This window comes from Kogia breviceps, chromosome 7 (assembly GCF_026419965.1).
Source record: "Kogia breviceps isolate mKogBre1 chromosome 7, mKogBre1 haplotype 1, whole genome shotgun sequence".
NCBI classification, from domain to species: Eukaryota; Metazoa; Chordata; class Mammalia; order Artiodactyla; family Physeteridae; genus Kogia; species Kogia breviceps.
Genome location: NC_081316.1, coordinates 13,317,921 through 13,335,644, shown reverse-complemented (window position 1 = coordinate 13,335,644; position 17,724 = coordinate 13,317,921). Strand labels below are relative to the sequence as shown.

General features: G+C 53.2%; 2 protein-coding genes across 2 annotated transcripts; one reads left to right on the top strand and one right to left on the bottom strand.

The window, feature by feature from the left end:
- The first annotated feature begins 455 nt into the window (after positions 1-455).
- On the top strand, positions 456-3,811 carry FTH1 (ferritin heavy chain 1). Its single transcript, XM_059069665.2, has 4 exons — positions 456-1,418; positions 2,816-2,962; positions 3,265-3,390; positions 3,487-3,811. The coding sequence occupies exons 1-4, from the start codon at positions 1,305-1,307 to the stop codon at positions 3,649-3,651; spliced, it is 552 nt and encodes a 183-aa protein (XP_058925648.2). The 5' UTR covers positions 456-1,304; the 3' UTR covers positions 3,652-3,811.
- Positions 3,812-3,860: 49 nt separating this feature from the next.
- BEST1 (bestrophin 1) lies at positions 3,861-13,525 on the bottom strand. Its single transcript, XM_059069166.2, is given in 11 exon segments — positions 3,861-5,470; positions 5,472-5,921; positions 7,585-7,736; positions 8,025-8,105; positions 8,325-8,477; positions 8,825-8,902; positions 9,297-9,451; positions 10,046-10,279; positions 10,862-10,956; positions 12,186-12,373; positions 13,362-13,525. Coding segments are annotated over 11 exon segments (2,037 nt in total). The 5' UTR covers positions 13,458-13,525; the 3' UTR covers positions 3,861-5,115.
- Between the last annotated feature and the right edge of the window lie 4,199 nt (positions 13,526-17,724).

Sequence of the window (17,724 nt, the reverse complement as noted above, 5' to 3'; positions counted from 1 at the left end):
TGAGGAGAGCAGAATGGGGTGCAGGCGCTCGGCCTAGCTCCATCCAGCTCTGCCATCCACGAATTCACACCCATTCCGTGCTGGGGACACTGCTGCAAGCCACACGCAGTGCCCCTGTGTCGTTCCCCCCCCCCCCCAGGGTCCCTGGCATCTGTCGCGCACATTCGTTCAGCGCCATTAGCTTCTCTCCAAGGACAACCTGAGGGTGGCTCCCTGTAGGGCCTGCTCAGCCCGAGGCTCCTGGGACTGGGGCCAATAAAAGAAGCCTCTTCAAAATGGCCTCGCGGCATCCTTTCCAGACCCAAGCGGCTTCTTCTCTATATTCTAACCCCTGGTCTCTGAGCTTTCGGTGATTTCCTCAGAATTAAATGGCTCATCCCCACGGTTCCCTCGGGAAGGCGGTCTCCGCAGTCTCTCGGGAAACACGGCCCGCCCAGCCTTTGTTGTATCAAATGCACGAGGAGCCATGTTTGCTTTCAGCAAAAGGCGGACCGGGTCGCCGGAGCCGGAAGAGGGGCAGACCTGCGACGGGCCGTGGGCCCCACCCCGCCTGCATTCGGTCCCCTTCTAAGCTTTGAGGAAGAGAAACTGAGCCCTTTCCCAGCCCGACCTCTGACTCACTCGGCGTCCTCGGGCCCACGTTCACCCTCCAGGTTCCCTATTTGCATCACGAAGTAATCACCTCGGGGTGTGGCAATTACGGCTCTACCGCTCTGATTTTTAACGTGCCCTTGGCCAAGAGTCTCAGGGTGCCTTCTGGGACCTCGGAATCGCCCTGACGCCCCCTGAGATAGGGGCAGTTTCCTGTTGGTTTCAAGACCCAGGATGCCACCGGGGTCAGGGCTCCGACCTGGGCTTCCTGCCCCCACTCAGGTTTTCTCTCCAACCCCACGTGGAGCCCCACGCTCCACGTAACAAGCTGCAGCCTCCAGGCCACCCGGACGCCGCACCGCCACCCCCACCCCTCCTTCCCCACCCCCAGCGGGGCCGGGCCGCGCGTCCACCGGAAGGGGCGGGGCTCAGCTCGGCGGGCGGGCGGAGTGATTGGCCGCGGCGGGCCTGACGCCCATTCCCGCTATAAGAGCCGGGCAATAGTCACCTGCGCCACAGTCTTCGCGGAGAGTCGCTGCGGTTTCCTGCTTCAACAGTGCTTGGACGGAACCCGGCGCTCGTCCCCCGCTCCGGCCGGCCGCTCAGAGCCAGCCCTTGCCACCACCTCACAGCGCTCTCCGACCGCCCCAAGGTCCCCGCCGCCGTTACAGCGCCGCGCAGCCACCGCCACCGCTTCACCTCAGCCGCCCGCCATGACGACCGCGTCCCCCTCGCAGGTGCGCCAGAACTACCACCAGGACTCGGAGGCCGCCATCAATCGCCAGATCAACTTGGAGCTCTATGCCTCCTACGTCTACCTGTCCATGGTGAGCGCGGGCGGACTCACGGAGGACGGGCGCGGCCTCCCAGGCGGCAGGGCGGGGGTGTGGCTACCGGGAGGGCCCTCCCTCCTCCCTCCTCCCACCTCCCTCCTCCCTCCTCCTTCCTCCCGCCTCCCGCCTCCCGCCTCCCGCCTCCGTGCGCCTTTCTGGAAAATGGAGGCTGCTTGGGGTTCTCCAAGACTTCTGTGCAGAAATTCTGAGCAGTTGTTTCCTGGGAGTGCTCCCTCGTGGGCCAGGGCCGCCTCTGCGCACCCCAGTTTATTTAAAGAGAGCTGAGTTTTCTCCCGGGGTTGCCACACTTGCCACCAGTACGACCCTGCAGTTAGGAAGGTGGATTTTCGCAGTTTCATCCCTTTTGCACTCGACCACGTGATGGGGGGGTGGTGCTGAGGAGGTCCGGCTCCCATCCCCCGGAGTCCGGCGGAGCCTGCTGGGTAATGGTGTCCAACTATGGGGGCTGGTGCGAAGTGGTTTATCTCTCGTGGCCCGAACAGCCATCTCCATCTCTCTGCTCTGCTTATCTCTAAGTCCTGCTTGAATTGAAGCATATTTCTAGAAATCTCTCCTTCAGCCGACACCGAGTTGTCTGCTACCCGTATTCTTTATCTGTTTTGTGTCTAAGGGTTGTGGCGTAACTGAACCTTTAGTTCTTGGATACAGTCCACCACGAGTTACGGGGCCTGAAAAATTTCCATGCAGTAATCGGTGGAATCAGTTTTTCAAAATCCTGGTTTTAAGCGGTGTGGTAGGAGTTTTAGTTAGAATTGTCTTACTACGTTTTGCAAATCATCCAGAATAGAGTTCCAGATGGGTTTGGAATAAGCCTGGATTTCTATGACTGTCATTCCATTTCAGGAACAACTGAATACAGCAAGGGTGTAAAAGGGACTAAAATTTTTTCTCTCTACTGGTAACATATTTACGTACGTTGGCATTGCCCCCAACTGTTACCTTGTCTAGTGGGTTAATTTTACAAATCTATCAGCCTGCTGTAAGCTGGCAGCTCATGTTTTAACATGGATTACTCGGGGAGGAGGCACTAACAGTGCAGGGTAAATACTCCAACATCTCTTCAACCAAATTTGACATGGGCTGTAAGAACTTTACTTTGCACTTACACAGATGCTTAAAGATGTTCCATGGTGGAGGCAATTCCCATGATATTCTAAAGGTTCCTTGTGGCATATTTTCAGTTTCAAGGACCAAGTTTCATTTTTGTGTTTCAGAGTAAAAACGAATTACTGTCTTGTTCAGTCCGGGAACACATCCTGCTCCAGTCTTCCTGTGCTCAGACCCTTTCTTGCTGGGCTTTGAGAAGGAAGCCTAGGCTAGCAGACTGCCTTCCTTTGGGAATCCCTAACATGTTCATGTACCGCTTTCAGTCGTACTATTTTGATCGTGATGATGTGGCTTTGAAGAACTTCGCCAAATACTTTCTTCACCAGTCTTGTGAGGAGAGGGAACATGCTGAGAAACTGATGAAACTGCAGAACCAACGGGGTGGCCGCATCTTCCTTCAGGATATCAAGGTGAACAGCAGATCCTAGGGTCGTCACGCCTCATCTGTCTAGCAGTTCTCTGACGTCAGCAATCACTGAGCCCAGCAGTTGCTCTTAGCAGATGAAGATACATTGGGTTTTTGTCTTCTGCGCTTGTTCGGGCTGAAGTTGGCAGACGGTAACGGGCAAGGATATAAAATTGGAAACGGTTGTCAGGGGGAACTTGGCTGTTCCTTTTGCCAAGCACGGTAGTTACACATTAGATGTCTTGCTGATTTGTGGTTTAAGTGGTAGAGGTTGCAGATGCACTGACTTAATCTCTTCTCATTCAGAAACCAGACCGTGATGACTGGGAGAACGGGCTGAATGCAATGGAATGTGCGCTACACTTGGAAAAAAGTGTGAATCAGTCACTACTGGAACTGCACAAACTGGCCACTGAGAAAAATGACCCCCACGTGAGTATTGGCAACCTGGGAGGAAATGGAGGAAATCATTTGCCTTCGGGGCTGGGGAAGCTTCCCAGTAACTTTTTTCCTTATTCTCTTTTCCAGTTGTGTGACTTCATTGAGACTCATTATCTGAATGAGCAGGTGAAATCCATTAAAGAATTGGGTGACCACGTAACCAACTTGCGCACGATGGGGGCCCCGGAATCTGGCATGGCACAGTATCTCTTTGACAAGCACACCCTGGGAAGTAGTGATAATGAGAGCTAAGCCTTAGGCTGGCTTCCCGTAGCCACAGGGGTGACTTCCCTGGTCACCAAGGCAGTGCATGCATATTTGGGTTACCTTTACCTTTTCTGTAAGTTGTACCAAAACATCTACAAGTCCTTTCCTTAGTACCATTCCTTCAAATAAAGTGATTTGGTACCCAGCTGTTGTCTCTCAATTCTTGGGATGGGCTAGAAATGCATCTAGGCCATCTTTATTAAATTGGTAAGTGCCACCATGGTTCAGTCACACTAATCAAAGTGAAACGCTTAGGAGGATTTGTATTTACTTATTATTAAATTCCTTAGTTTGGGAAAGATACCAAGGTTTGGGTGTTTTGAATTCAGACAGGATTTAAGGATTCCTGATTCTGAATTGGGTGTTTGTTTCCAGCAGTTCTGTTTTTCACAATTTGTATGTACAAGAAGCATTTTAAGGCTTAAACTAGACTTGAAGCTACTGATTCTTGTTCTCCGTTAAGGTAAGCATTTAATTCAGGCTGTTGTAGGGACGTATTCTTCAGTGTGGACAGCCATACGGCTGTGACTGGATCAGTGTCCCGATGGTGTACGCGCAGGTAGGACCAGGCCGGTGAAGCTGCCCCCTTGGGAAACAGGCTAGGAATGTGCTTCCTCCCTGGTGGGAATTTGAGAAAGTTTACATGAGTGTGGAAAGATAAGATAGCTTCGTTTCAGTAGGAAAACAGCTGCAGTAGGAGGGGGAGGAGGTTGAGACATCTTGAATATTAACCAGTGAGTAGTGTTAGAAGACTGCTAACCAACTACATTAACATTGTTTCCTAAACTAGCCACAGTGATTTGTTAAAAGTTTCAGTCTAACCCTCAGAAGTATGGCGGGTGGTCGGCCTTTTCAGTTTTCAATACAGAGCTAGGTATTCTGACCTCAGAATAACTGCTTGAGAATCGTTTAGAAATGAGAAGTTACACTTCCCTTTCACATCGTGATTGGGGGCTGGGGTGGGGTGGGGGTGGGGTCTAATTGGGTGGGTGAGTGTCCGGGGAATCTGGAATAAAGGCAAACATCTGGCGGTACTGTGACTGCTTAGGTTGACCTCAGATGCATGAAGAGCTCATTTAAGTCCAGAAGTCTTTTGGGGAGGTCCCCAAAGCAGTGAGATACCCCAAGGGACCTGGATTGCCCCCGCCTTATCTGCCAGTTCCCAGGTGTGTGGCACCCTGTCCAGGAGTGCTTCAGGGCCAGCACGGGTCATGGGGGAGTGCTCATCTGCGACCTCCCAGCTAAGCCTGGGCAGTAAGTTGAGTTCTGCCTGTGTTTCTGTGTCTGCCACCCCTGCTTAAGGTGAGCTGGGCCCACTGGTAACGTCAGCCCATGTAAGCCTGGCCTAGTGGCCCTTCGGTGCAACCTCGTCTTCCTATACGTGGGCCCCAGAGAAGTCTCGGTGAGTCAGGCTCTTGGGTGAAATAAGCAAAAGTCCCCAACGCTTCCCTAGAGCCCCTGCTGTGGGGGCCGGGTGCGTGCCCCAAGCCAGTGCTGGGTACGCCCTGGCAGCCATAGGACCATAGGAAAACTGGAAGTAGACTGGGCTTCAGAGTAAGGGGAGCTGGTGGGGACCACCCCTGGCGGGCTGGGGCGTTCAGTGACCCTGGTTTGGGTAGAGGACAGACCACGATCTTTGAGTATAGTGTGTATGTTGCTTGTCGACTGTCCCAAATGCAGTTCTCCGAGATGTTCAGGGGCCTCTGACATGTCCGTTAGGTTAAACTCAACAGTTTTCCTCCTCGTGTGACTCACTTCTGGGTGCTCCGTTGAGGCCCCAGCACTCTCTGGGAGCAATTCAAAACTTCTTGGACCCGGGAGTTGCAGGCTGAAGGCTTTGGTCTTTGCCAGTGTCATCTGTGCCTGAGGCTTTGCGAAGACTTGAGGGTGCTGACTGTCCGGGTGGGAAGACCATAGGGGTGTGGCTGAGGGGTGTCTGTGGCGCACTGTGCTAGCCTGACTTCCCACACAGCACAGCGGACTGGAAGGCATCCTCCCCTTCCCAGGCCTTGCTGTCTTCCTGATCACTGGTGTCCCGTCCGGCGCCCCCGAGGCCCTTGGGCCGGCCCTCCTGGGAAAGGACTTCTTTCTTCGGCCACAGTAGTTTGGTCTTTGAGTTTGTCCTGGGGGGCTGGCGGCTATGGGGTTGCAGCCCTAGGAAACGGCCAATGATGCCGGTGCGAGCATTCTCCTCCTCCTCCTCCTCCTCCTCCTCCTCCAGATCTGGCTGGAACTCCATATCCTCCTTATCCAGACTGGAAAGAAACAGGAGACTCGGGTTTGTCGGCGGACAATGGCCTGAAGGCTGACTTGACTTCTCCCTCACCCTCTCTTCTCTCTCCCTCTGGCCCAAGGCCCCGGGACACTGTCTTCCTCACCTCACCTTTGACTCACCTCTCTGCTCATCCATCCTGTACCTCTCAGTTAATCCCTCCTGGCCGAGCTCACCTCACTGTTCTGGGGCTCCCTCTTGCCCACGTTAACATCCAAACTCCCTAGCCTGGTATTTAAGGGCTTCCTCTTCAGCACCCACATTTTCCCTTTGAGACCCCCCACTCCAGGCAATCTGAACTACTCTTCCCCAGGTGTGGATGGTCACGTGAGGCCCAGGAGTGACTCTGAGTAAGCCAGGGATTTGTGATTCCCACTGGGGAGCAGTATCCCCCCCAGAGAGAAGTCTGGCTTCCTGGGAGCCTAAAGCCTTTACTCTGAAAGATAAAGCCTACCCACCCCCGAATGTGGCCACCTTTGCCCATGTCCAAGTTCTCCCCATGCTTCAAGGCCCAGCTCCAGGTCCAGCTGGAGGCCACCTCTCAGGCAGCCAAAGGTGACCTCTGTTCTATACTCTGTCCCTTGCCCACGCATCCAGTACTTTGTACCTTGTATGCAGAGTCTGGGCCCTGGGTTTGAACTCCCTCACTAAATTGTGTGTTTCTTAGAGGCAAGGTCTATGTGTTATTATTCTCTGTTACTCTCCTTCCCCAGCAGCTGGGCTACAAACCATGGAAAACATAGAGGCAACCTCCAGCAATGTTTCTGACCAAAGCAAGCCTCCATCCTTGATCATTTGATCACTTATCCAAACCTTCCTCACACCAACTAGAGACTCTAGCTAATTCTAATTACAGCTTAATAGGATATTCGGTTCTTAAGAGAACAGTGTTTTTAATACTGTGGAAAAAAACCTCGATGGGATAGACCCTGAGATGGCAGCAAACAATCTCCAAAGTCCTCTCTACTCTGTCATCCTAGGGAGAGAGAGCTGTCTGGGGCACCCCTTCAGCCCGCTGTGTCCCAGCTACATCTCAAAAGGGATTCTAACCAAATCAGGGAAAGAGGACCCATGTGGGGGAAAATGTGGCTGCCGTGGGCTGACCTGAGGCCCCTACTCTGTAGCAAGAAGTCTACTCAGAAGGTACCTGTGACGACCCAGCCTCTTGCTCGCTCCCTTGCCCAGGGAACCCCACTCCCACTCCCCAGTGATACGCCAACACCCTGGCTTATCAGAAAACATAGTTCTGAACCAGAGTCAGGAACCAGGCCCTGACATCCCAGCTGCATCACTAATCACTGACTGCCCTTGAGTCCCTTCTCTCTCTAAGCCTCAGTTTCCAACTCTGGATAAGGGGGTGGGGCTTAGACTGGAGACTAACGGTGCTGCTTGCTAGCTATGTGACCTTGGGTTGGGCAACGGACTTAACCTCTCTGAACCTGGACTTAATCGTCTGAAAATTGGAGATAACAAACCAAGGTCATTGGAGTGAAAAAAAAATAGCTAATATATGTAAAGAGCTTAGTACAACGCCCAGCACTTAATAGGCACCCAATATGCATTAACTAATACTATTCTAAGTTCTTAGGCAGGCCCTTGCACTTGGGGTTTTCTACCCACCGAAGTGGTTCCCTGGCACTTCCCACCTGATGTTGAAGGTGGAGCCAAAAAAGGAGGGCCGACGAGACTGGGCAGAAGCTGCTGTGTAGGGGGGATGTGGTTCTGGCTCATTCCAGTACATATCTCGCTCCATCGGCGGCAGGTCCTGGTGCATCTCATCTACAGCCAACAGGGACACCTGGTCGTCGGGGACAGAAGGAGAAGTCCAACAGAAAGGTCAACCCAAGCAGGACCATGATTTGCCAGGTGACTTGGAGAGGTCACTTCTCTCTCTCTGGGCCTCAGTTTCCCTTCCTGCGAAACGGAGAGACTGATGCAGCCTGTAGCCTCGGAAGTTAGGCCGAGAATCCTGTGAGTTAATGGTTGGGCAATTCACTGTGAGGCCTCCCTACAGAACTGTGGGGCCCCCTCCCTGGGTCCAGTTTGGGGAGGGGCCATGGGACAGGCTCTCTTCCTCCCCTCATACCTGCAAACTCCTGTCGACAATCCAGTTGGTCTCGAAGTCATCATCATCCTCTCCGAACGGGTTGATGAGCTGCTCTGCCACCTTGGGGGTAGGTGAGGCTCTGGAAATCCTCAGGTGGAACCCCTTGCAGCCTTGCTCCCACCCTTAAACCTTGGCTCCTGCCACGTCCACCTCTCCACCCCCCTCAGTGATGCCCTTCCCGCCTGACCACTGTCTCCAAAGCCACTGTGTAGGGACCCTCCTCTCCTAACTGGCCATGACTCCCTGGGCCACAGCTGGCCTTGTTCCGGGGAGGCTCACCTTCAGCCAGCCAGCATAGAAGAAGAACTGCAGGAATGTGAAGAGGGGTACAACGAGGTCCATCTCGTGGCCGGGGTAGGCCTTGGCTGGGTTCAGAAACTGCCGCCCAATCAGGCAAGCCAGGAAGAAGCTGTATACCGCCACGGTCACCACCTGGGAGGGACAGGAGGTGGTGGCAGAAATGGGCTGGGTGGGGACCATGGGATCAGGAAGCTCCCTAGGCTGGGAGGACAGGTCTTGTTCTGACTTGCACACTTGTGTGACTTTGGGTCTCTGTGGTCTCCTCTTTAAAACGGGGATGATCACACTGCCTCCACCACCTGGACCAGCCAGGGACCTGGACTCTTTGAACCTGGCACTAGAGACAACCTACAAAGTCCAGACCTGACTCCCAGGGTGAGCCTCTTCTTCAGCCTCTAAGTGAGCCCTTCCCATCATAGGCTGCTTCCCGGGTCCTCCTCAGTTTCCCAAAGGGGCAGCTTCACCAGCCTAGTCCTCACCTGAGTGTACACCAGTGGGATACTGATCCAGTCGTAGGCATACAGCTGTCCACACTGAGTACGCAAGGTGTTCATTTCCTAGGGGGACAGGAGGGAAGGTTGGGCCTTTGACCATCACCTGCTCTCCCAGGCTCACCCCCCAGCTTTTCCCCAGATACCAGGGTCTCGTGCTCATGGTCCAGCCCTGGCTGTGTGGTCATGGACAGCTCACTTAACCTCTCTGTGCCTCAGCCTCCTCAACTATCAAAAAGGAACCAGGATCTCAGAGGTTCACTTTAGAGAGGGGAGGGGAGGGGAAATTGGAAAGGGGCCACCTTGGGCTATGGAATCCTGTTGGAAAAGATCCTACAGTCCCAAGGCAGGCTCTGGGAGGACCCTCAGAGGCTCAAACTTTCTCTTTGCAGAAAACCTGTTCCACGTGGGGCATGACCCTCCCCGCTCCGCAGCAGCCGCATGTGTGTAGCAGGCTCACGTTGAGCAGGCTCTGGAGCAGGACAGGGTCCCGGATTCGACCTCCAATCCAGGCCTTCGTTGACAGGTTGGCAAACCACACCCAGGGCATCCAGAATGAGTTGTGTGGCAAGCTCAGTTTTTGTAAGTGCTTGTGTTCCGAGGGGGTCATAAAGCCTGCCGGGTAGAGTGGAGAAGACAGTGGGTAGGGGAACCTGCAGAAGGGGTGGCTGGCCAGACCCTGCTGGGTGGGACCCAGAGTTCAAACCAAGTCCCTGCTGAGCCCACAGGGACCTCAGAGCTCCTTTGCCATCCTCTTTCTTTCAACAAATTATCCCTGCGTGTCTACTATGTGCTGCTCTGGGCTGAGCACGTGAGGGGGAGGGACCTGTCTTACTAACCAGGATCTGGTCAGGCAAGGCCAGACAGTGAGACTGCTGACGTACAGACTGGAAACCGGAGAACAGGAAGGGGAAGGGCAGTTCCTGGTTCCCAAAGCCCCACTCTGGCCCGCAATCCTCACTCTTCCCTCATCCCTCAGGAGTCCTTAGGCCTATCTCAAAGCCCTATCTTTCTAGAGTCTGTTCCTAGCCTCTACCCACCTTCAGACCCCTGACTCCGCCCCGCCCCGCATCCCAGGTCTGGACCCCACTCCGCTTCTGGTCCCGCCCAATCCTCAGCCCTGGGGCCTCTGACTCCACCCATCTGCAGCTCCGGCCCCGCCCTTGTCAGCCTCTGGCTCCGCCCACTGCTTCGCCCGGCCCCGCCCACCTGCTTTCACCAGGTGTTGGGGACTGGGAAAGCGTTTGTAGACCGCAGCACTGACGCTACGCAGGATGAGCACGTTGCCCAGGTTGGCGTAGCGCATGAGCGTGCGCCGCAGCAGCCGGCCCTGCTCGTCCTTGCCCTCGACGAAGCACGACACCAGGTTCATGAGGCGGTCGGGCCATGGCAGGTTCTCATATTGGTTCCACCAGCGGGTCACGACCAGTGTCACGTAGAAGCCTGGGCAGAAGGGGCGGGAGGGGGGCGGGGGCGCGAGGGGCGAAGGCCCACGCTGCGGCCAGAGCCCAGCGAGGGCGACACCTCGGTTTCTCCGTCTTTCTAATGGGGTTGGGCCCAGCACCAACCCTCCTGGAGGGCGCTCGGGAAGGGGAGACCATCAGAGCTTCGCATGAAGGCACGAGAGACTTGAGTTCTCTCTCTGGCCCCTCTTGCTTTCCCAGAAATCCGTCAGATACCTCCCCTCCTGCGCAAGGCTCCAGAGACTACTGTAATGTCGGCGCTGCCCTCAGAAAGTGGGGTCTTAGCAGAAACTAACGCAGCAATGTAAAGCAATTATACTTCAATAAATATGTTTAAAATAATAATAAAATTTTTAAAAAGAAAGTGGGGTCTTGGGTGCTAACAGCAGGACAGCCTTCCTAATGTCTAACTTCAGGCACTCTGGCTGCAGGCTCCATGTTTCCCTGAACCACCGAGAGGCACTGACGTGCCACTGGCCTTCTCCAGCTAGCTCTTCGTGATCTGCCTGGCTGGAGCCTGGAGCAGCCACTGGGACCCCAACACGCGGAAGGGGGAGCTCACCCAGCACGAAGGAAATGGGGATGAGCTGGATGTAGCTGTCGCAATACAGAGTCAGCTTCTCAAAAATCACCTGCTGATCGTCTGTGAGGGCCATCCTGGGGGAGGCGGAGGGTGCGGGGAAAGATGTGTAGACACTGGGAGGAGATGGCTGAGACGGGTCCCAGGTCCAGCCAGGCCCGGGGTGGGAGATTGGCAGCCTCACCTCCTCCCTATCCCTTTCACTGGCCTGCCTGGGGCCCCTCCTCTGGACTGAGCCAGGTCCCCCTCTTTCTCCCGCCGCCCCGAAACCCCAATGGGGCCTCTGCTCCATGCCTGGAGGAGGAACCCACAGGAGGTTTTCTGTGAGGTGGAGGAAAGCAGGTCCTGCTGAAGGGGTCAGTTTTAGGCACCGCTGACCTTTTTAAAGGATCCAAAAGACAGTTGTTTGAAAGCAGGTGGAAATAAGGAGTGTTTGGTCTTTAAAAAAAATATCTGGTAGGGAGGGATGAATCGGCAGAGCACAGAGCAATGAAATTGTTCTGTACAACACTGTAATGGTGGGTACAAGTCATGATACATTTGTCCAAACCCATAGAATGTACAACACCAAGGGTGAACCCTAATGTGAACTATGGACTTTGGGTGACAATGGTGTGTCCGTGTGTGTGTGGATTCATCTGTCATCACAAATGTCCCACGCTGGGGTGCGATGTTGACAGTGGGGGAGGGCTGAGCGGGTGGGGCAGGAGGGGTGGGGTATATGGGAACTCTCTGTACCTTCTGCCCAGTTAAGCTACGAACCTAAAACTGCTCTAAAAAATAGTCTTAATTTTTTTTAAGTATATTGATGCCCTAGTAACAACCAAAGAAAATGAACATGCTTTGTTATTAGTACTATCATTGTGAACTCAGGAGTTTTATGTATTTGATATTTTTCAATGCATTGCCATCATTAATGCTTTTTCCATTAAAAATGCTATCATATATTCTGTGGTTTTAGCTGTCTTTTATTGTTTAAATACACATTTTTATTGGGGAAAAAAAAGTACGATATGGGCCTATGAGACTATGTGGGATTCAGGGAAACAGGCTGACTGAGTGAGACTAGGTGAGGCCTGGATTCCAAGGCACCTCCCTCGGTTTGAGGAAAGGGTGTTTGAGATGCTCTGACCTACACTGAGTTGCCCCCCACGGCTGCCCCCTTTTCTCTCCTCCCCAGCCCCCAGGCCTCAGGCCCCACGGTTTGACCACAAGCCCAGCTCACCCTTATCTGTCTCTGTGCATTGGCCCCCTAGATGGCTTGGAGGCACCCAGGAGCTCCAAGCCCTGGCTTGTCCCCCTGTACCTGTAAATGAAGCGGATGACGTAGTAGCAGGTTAGGAAAATGAGGAACTCGCCATAGAGCAGCTTGTAGATGCTGCCTCGCCAGCACAGCAGCAGGCGGGAGAAGGAGCCTAAACGGGCATTAGCCACTTGGCTTGAGTAGGTGACGGTCATGGCCAGGCACTGAGCTGCAGCAGGTGGGCTTGGGTGCTGGTGAACAGACAGAGGAATACTGATGGGGGGGGCCAGGAAGGAGCAGGGACGTCTTCAGAATCTGTCCAGGACACATGAGTGACCTTAACCAGGACCCCTCCCTTCTCTGGGCCTCAGCTCTCCCATCTGGACACTGGGAGGGGGGCGGTGAGGTGACCTCCAAGGAGCCAGGAAAGTGAGCTCAGGGACTGTCCATAGCCTCGGCACAGGAGACACAGAGAGGTCTGTGCCCTTAACTTGTACCACAAAGGGCAACAACAGAAATGTCCACATGCTGGGCTCCTTCCTGTGTTATGAGCCCATCATGTTCAGTAGCTCCCCGAGCTCCATCAACCACCCTGGAGTGAGAACTGGTAAGGGGCATGGTCAGCCTTGGCCACCACCCTGTCCCACGTGCCCAGAACAGAGCCTGGCTGGTGGAGATGCTTACTGAATGGTGGCCCCAGGGCCTTTTCACCTGCTGATCCTCCTTCCTGGGGGATGCTCATCCTAATCTAACTGTATGGCTCACTCCCACCTCAGATCGCCTCCTCAGAAAGGATACCCCCAACCACCCTGCCTGGATATAACATCCTAGTACCACGGGCCCTCTCTTCCCCTCGCCTTGCTCCATTTTACTACATAGCACTTATCATGTTATAACTGCAATTATATTTTGCAGGCTATCTGCTTGTTTACTGCCTATTCCCTCCTGGGAATGGAGCTCCTATTGTGTACTCATAGGTGGTGCTCAATAAAAATTTACTGAAGCAATGATTGGCACCTCATCCTCCCCCTACCTGCTCTGATGCAGCCACACTGGCTGTCTCTGTGCCTGGTGTTCCCTAAGTTCCTTCCTACCTCAGGGCCTTTGCACAGACACACAGGTGCCCGCACACCTGCACGTGTGCTGCCTGTGTGTATCCATCGTGTGCACATGTACAGGTTAGCTACCCCAAAGGCCCTCAATGTCCCAGCCCAGCCTTCTGGGGTAACCCTTACTCACAGTTGGGGCTCCAGGCTGGTCAGGCGATCCCACAAAAGGTCTGGCCACAGGACTGATGGGACTCTCTGGGGTCCTCTGGCCAGTGTCCCTGCCCATTTAGGGGTTGGCACTGCCCACGTGTGTGCTAAGTGGTCACTTGATTCCCTAAGCCAGGGCCTCCACAAAGGAACCCTTGTCTTGGCCCCCTTCTCGTAATCTGCCCATAAGCAGCAGGCAGCACAGTCCGGCCTCTAATTCCTTCCGGGGGTGCGGGGCGTTGAGCTGAGACCAGGGCTGAAATGGGGGGCAACCCCCCCTCCACCATGGGCCCTGACTACCCTGCCATTTCCTCTGGGCCCTAGACTCCGGAGATTGAGGGATCTGTTTCTGACCCCTGAGGTCTTGCAGGGAGAGCTGTGGGGAGGAGGGGCCAGGGCCTTGGACCTCATCTCCTGTGCCAGGAGCCATCCAGAGAGGGGAGCTTCCTCCCGGGCCCTGTGGGCTTTGGCAGCACTTTGGGCACCCGAAAGAACATTGGACCACAGTTAGGAGTCCTGGCTTCTAGTCCTGGCTCTGCCACCTGGTGAAGTGACCCTGCGTGGGCCTCTTCTCCTCTCTGTGCCTCAGTGTCCCTCTGTGAAAAGGATGGCGTTGCTTTAGAATTCCATCACCTCATTAAGATGACAGAATTCAGCATATACTCGTGAGGGGCTCTGATTGGCTGCTGGTGACATCATAGGTTATTCGGGCTGTGATTGGCTGGCAGGATCCAGTGAGGTTGGTTTATAGTTATGGAAGGAGAAGGGGGCCAAGGGGGCTGCTGCGTGGGGGCCGGGCCTGGCGTGGGATGACACAGCAGTGTTTCTGCTGCTGGCTCCCAGCTAGCCTGTGCAATAGGGAAGTATGTGCCCAGGTCCCCAAGGGCAGCTGGTTGATATCTCAACAGCGGGTTTCATACATTTTAATACATCAGTCCATATGTGAGAACCCTCCCCTAAGTCGCTAGAAGTGATGGGGGTCTAGGATGTATCTCCTCTTGTATTAAGTGAAAGCTTTAAGCAGCAGTGGCTCTTGGTCTTCAGTGGCTGTAAGAATAGCCTGGAATGTTTGTTAAACATGCAGCTTCTCAGGATCTTTCTCCAGAGTCTGATTCTGAGACCTGAGGGATGCTGCATTTCTAACAAGCACTGCGGAGATTATAATGCCAGTGGTCTCTGAACCACACTTCCGAAGCCCTGATTTACAATGTGACCTTGAGCCTTACAATAAATCTGCTCCTTCCCTCCTCTCTCCCTCTCGCCTTCACTCTCCCCTTTCCTACCCGTCCCCACCCTCCCACCCCATACTTCTCAGTGTTAACAGTGCTGAGATTGCAGGCGATTTTTGTGCACAGTATTTTGCCTTTATAATTCTCTGTCTGGAAAAAAAAATTATTTGACAGCAACCTTGGGTACTTTTCTCATCACAGCAAACAGTCACACCATTACTGTTATAAGGGAGTCTCTTCAGAGATCAGGGACCATCTTTTAGGAGTCTTTGCTGCATCCCTGCTGCCCGTGCTGTGGGAGACATATTTCCCACCACTGTCCTTAACTGAAATGGGGAAAGGGGCAGGTTCACTTGAGCCTCAGTCTCCTAATCTGTGAAATGGGAGAATAACGCCTAGCTCAGCAGCTGCGTGAGAATGAAGGACGGGGAAACCTTTTAGTCAGCTCTCCAAACCAGAGAGTTCTCGTGCCTGTTAACTCTTCCTGGGGACCATCTACAAACCCCTGGTGCCTCTGCCCCACCCTCCAGAGTCAATTGGTCTGGGTGGGGCCCAGTGGTGGGTGTTTTTTCAAGTTCCCCAGGTGAGTCTAGTTGATGGTGTAGGTCGAGGATCGCTGCTGTAAGGGAATTTCTCCCTTCCTTGTATTCCCTCTTCACCTCCCAGCACATAGCAACACTCAAGAGAGAGCTTTCCATTTACCAGATGATTAATAAGTATATTTTATTTTATTGTTTTTTTAAATTTTATTTTATTTATTTTTACCTTTTTTTTGAAGATGTTGGGGGTAGGAGTTTATTAATTTACTTTTGCTGTGTTGGGTCTTCATTTCTGTGCGAGGGCTTTCTCTAGTTGTGGCAAGCAGGGGCCACTCTTCATCGCGGTGCGCGGGCCTCTCACTATGGCGGCCTCTCTTGTTGCAGAGCACGGGCTCCAGACGCGCAGGCTCGGTAGTTGTAGCTCATGGGCCTAGTTGCTCCGCGGCGTGTGGGATCCTCTCAGACCAGGGCTCGAACCCGTGCCCCCTGCATTAGCAGGCAGATTCTCAACCACTGCGCCACCAGGGAAGCCCCTATTTTTACTTTTTTGGCTGCATTGGGTCTTCGTTGCAGCGCATGGGCTTTCTCCAGTTGTGGCAAGTGGGGGCTACTCTTTGTTGCGGTGCGCAGGCTTCTCATTGCGGTGGCTTCTCTTGTTGCGGAGCACGGGCTCTAGGCTCGCGGGCTCAGTAGTTGTGGCTCACGGGCTTAGTTGCTCTGCGGCATGTGGGATCTTCCCAGACCAAGGCTCAAACCCGTGTCCCCTGCATTGGCAGGCGGATTCTTAACCACTGCGCCACCAGGGAAGCCCAATAAGTATATTTTAAAATTAAAATGGAAACATGTGCCCAGCACCACACCTGGCATGAAGATGTTCAATTAGGTGGAATAAATGAACCACCTGCCTTTGTGGAGTCAGCTTCCTGCCTCCCCTGTAGTGGCCACTGGAGGGCGCCCTTGGCCAGCTGGCTTTGGCCTGGAAAGCCTGGTCCACCGGTCAGGGCCTGGGTGGATGGTGGAACTGGCACTGGACGGCACCTTCATCTCCTTGAGCCTGACGAGCAGCTATAGAGAGGGAGTTGGGAGACACTGGAGTCCTCCCTCCCTTTCCCTGAACCACAGGTTCCTTGGCAATTCCCCCAAATCCCAGCAGGACCAGTTGACTGTGCTACCCCAGGCCCCTTCCCTCCCAGATGCCCCAGGATGTCCCCAGAGACACCCCATGAGCAGCTGCTCCTGGCCACACCCCGCTGCTAAGACAGGCACACCCCAGGCATGTCACTGTCTTTCCCACTGGGTATTGGCCATGAAAATGTCCCCAGCCAGTCAGGCATGGCTCAGGCACACAGAAAGGCCACAGCAAATACTGACTGACTCAAGCCATCTCGGACAAAGGCCCTAGGATTGACCCCTGCAAGGATGGGGCCCAACCCCATCAGTGTCGGTCTCTTCTGCTTTCCATTCCGCAAAGAAGTCAGTCAACACACTATTTCCAACGCCAGGACTGAGCCGAATCTGATTCCTGCCTCCAAGAATTCACGGTTAATGAAGCAAGTCAGACAAAGACAAATACCATATGATGTCACATATATGTGGAATCTAAAAAAACGGCTACAAATGAACTTATTTACAAAACAGAAATAGTCACAGGTGTACAAAACAAAGTTGTGGCTACCAAGGGGGAAAGGGTGGGGAGGGATAAACTGGGAGATTAGGATTGACATAGATACATAACTATATATAAAATAGATAACTAATAAGAGCCTACTGTATAGCACAGGGAACTCTACTCAGTACTCTGTAATGACCTATATGGGAAAAGAATCTAAAAAAGAGTGGAGATATGTATATATATATATATATATATATATATATATATATATAACTGATTCACTTTGCTGTACAGCAGAAACTAACACAACATTGTAAATCAACTATACTCCAATAACAATTAATTAAAAAATTTTAAAAAAACCTCATGGTTAAGTAAAAACCAGGAAAACACTTAAATAACTCTAACACAGAGAGGCAAGGCCTAATATCTGTGCCAAGTGCACAGAGGTCAGGGAAATTTTTTCAGAGATGGGAGCATTTAAGTTGGGTCGTGAAGCATGTATAGGAGTTTGAGTTGAGAAGGATGGAAGAGCACTACACATCAGGGGTACAGCCCATGAAAAGTCACAGAGGCATTACTGAGGGACAGTTAAGTAATGGCATTATTATCCACATTTTATAGAGGAGGACACTGAAGTTCAAAGCCCACCTTTTTTTTTTTTTTTTTTTTTTTGGCCTTGGCTGCGTGGCTTGTGGGATCTAAGTCCCGGACAAGGGATCGAATCCCGGGCTTTTGGCAGTAAAAGTGCAGAGTCCCAGCCACTGGACCGCCAGGCAATTCCCAAAGCCCGCCTTGTCCAAGGTAACTCAGTTATAAAGGGCCAGGTTGGAATTGGAATCTGTGGCTTCTGATTTTGAATCTGTGCCTTTTCCACCACCCATCATCGCCTCTCCAGTGGAGGTCAGTTTCTGAGGGGGAGAGTCTTACCAGTTAGGGTGGTGGTCTCTGTTGGGGTTGAAGGGA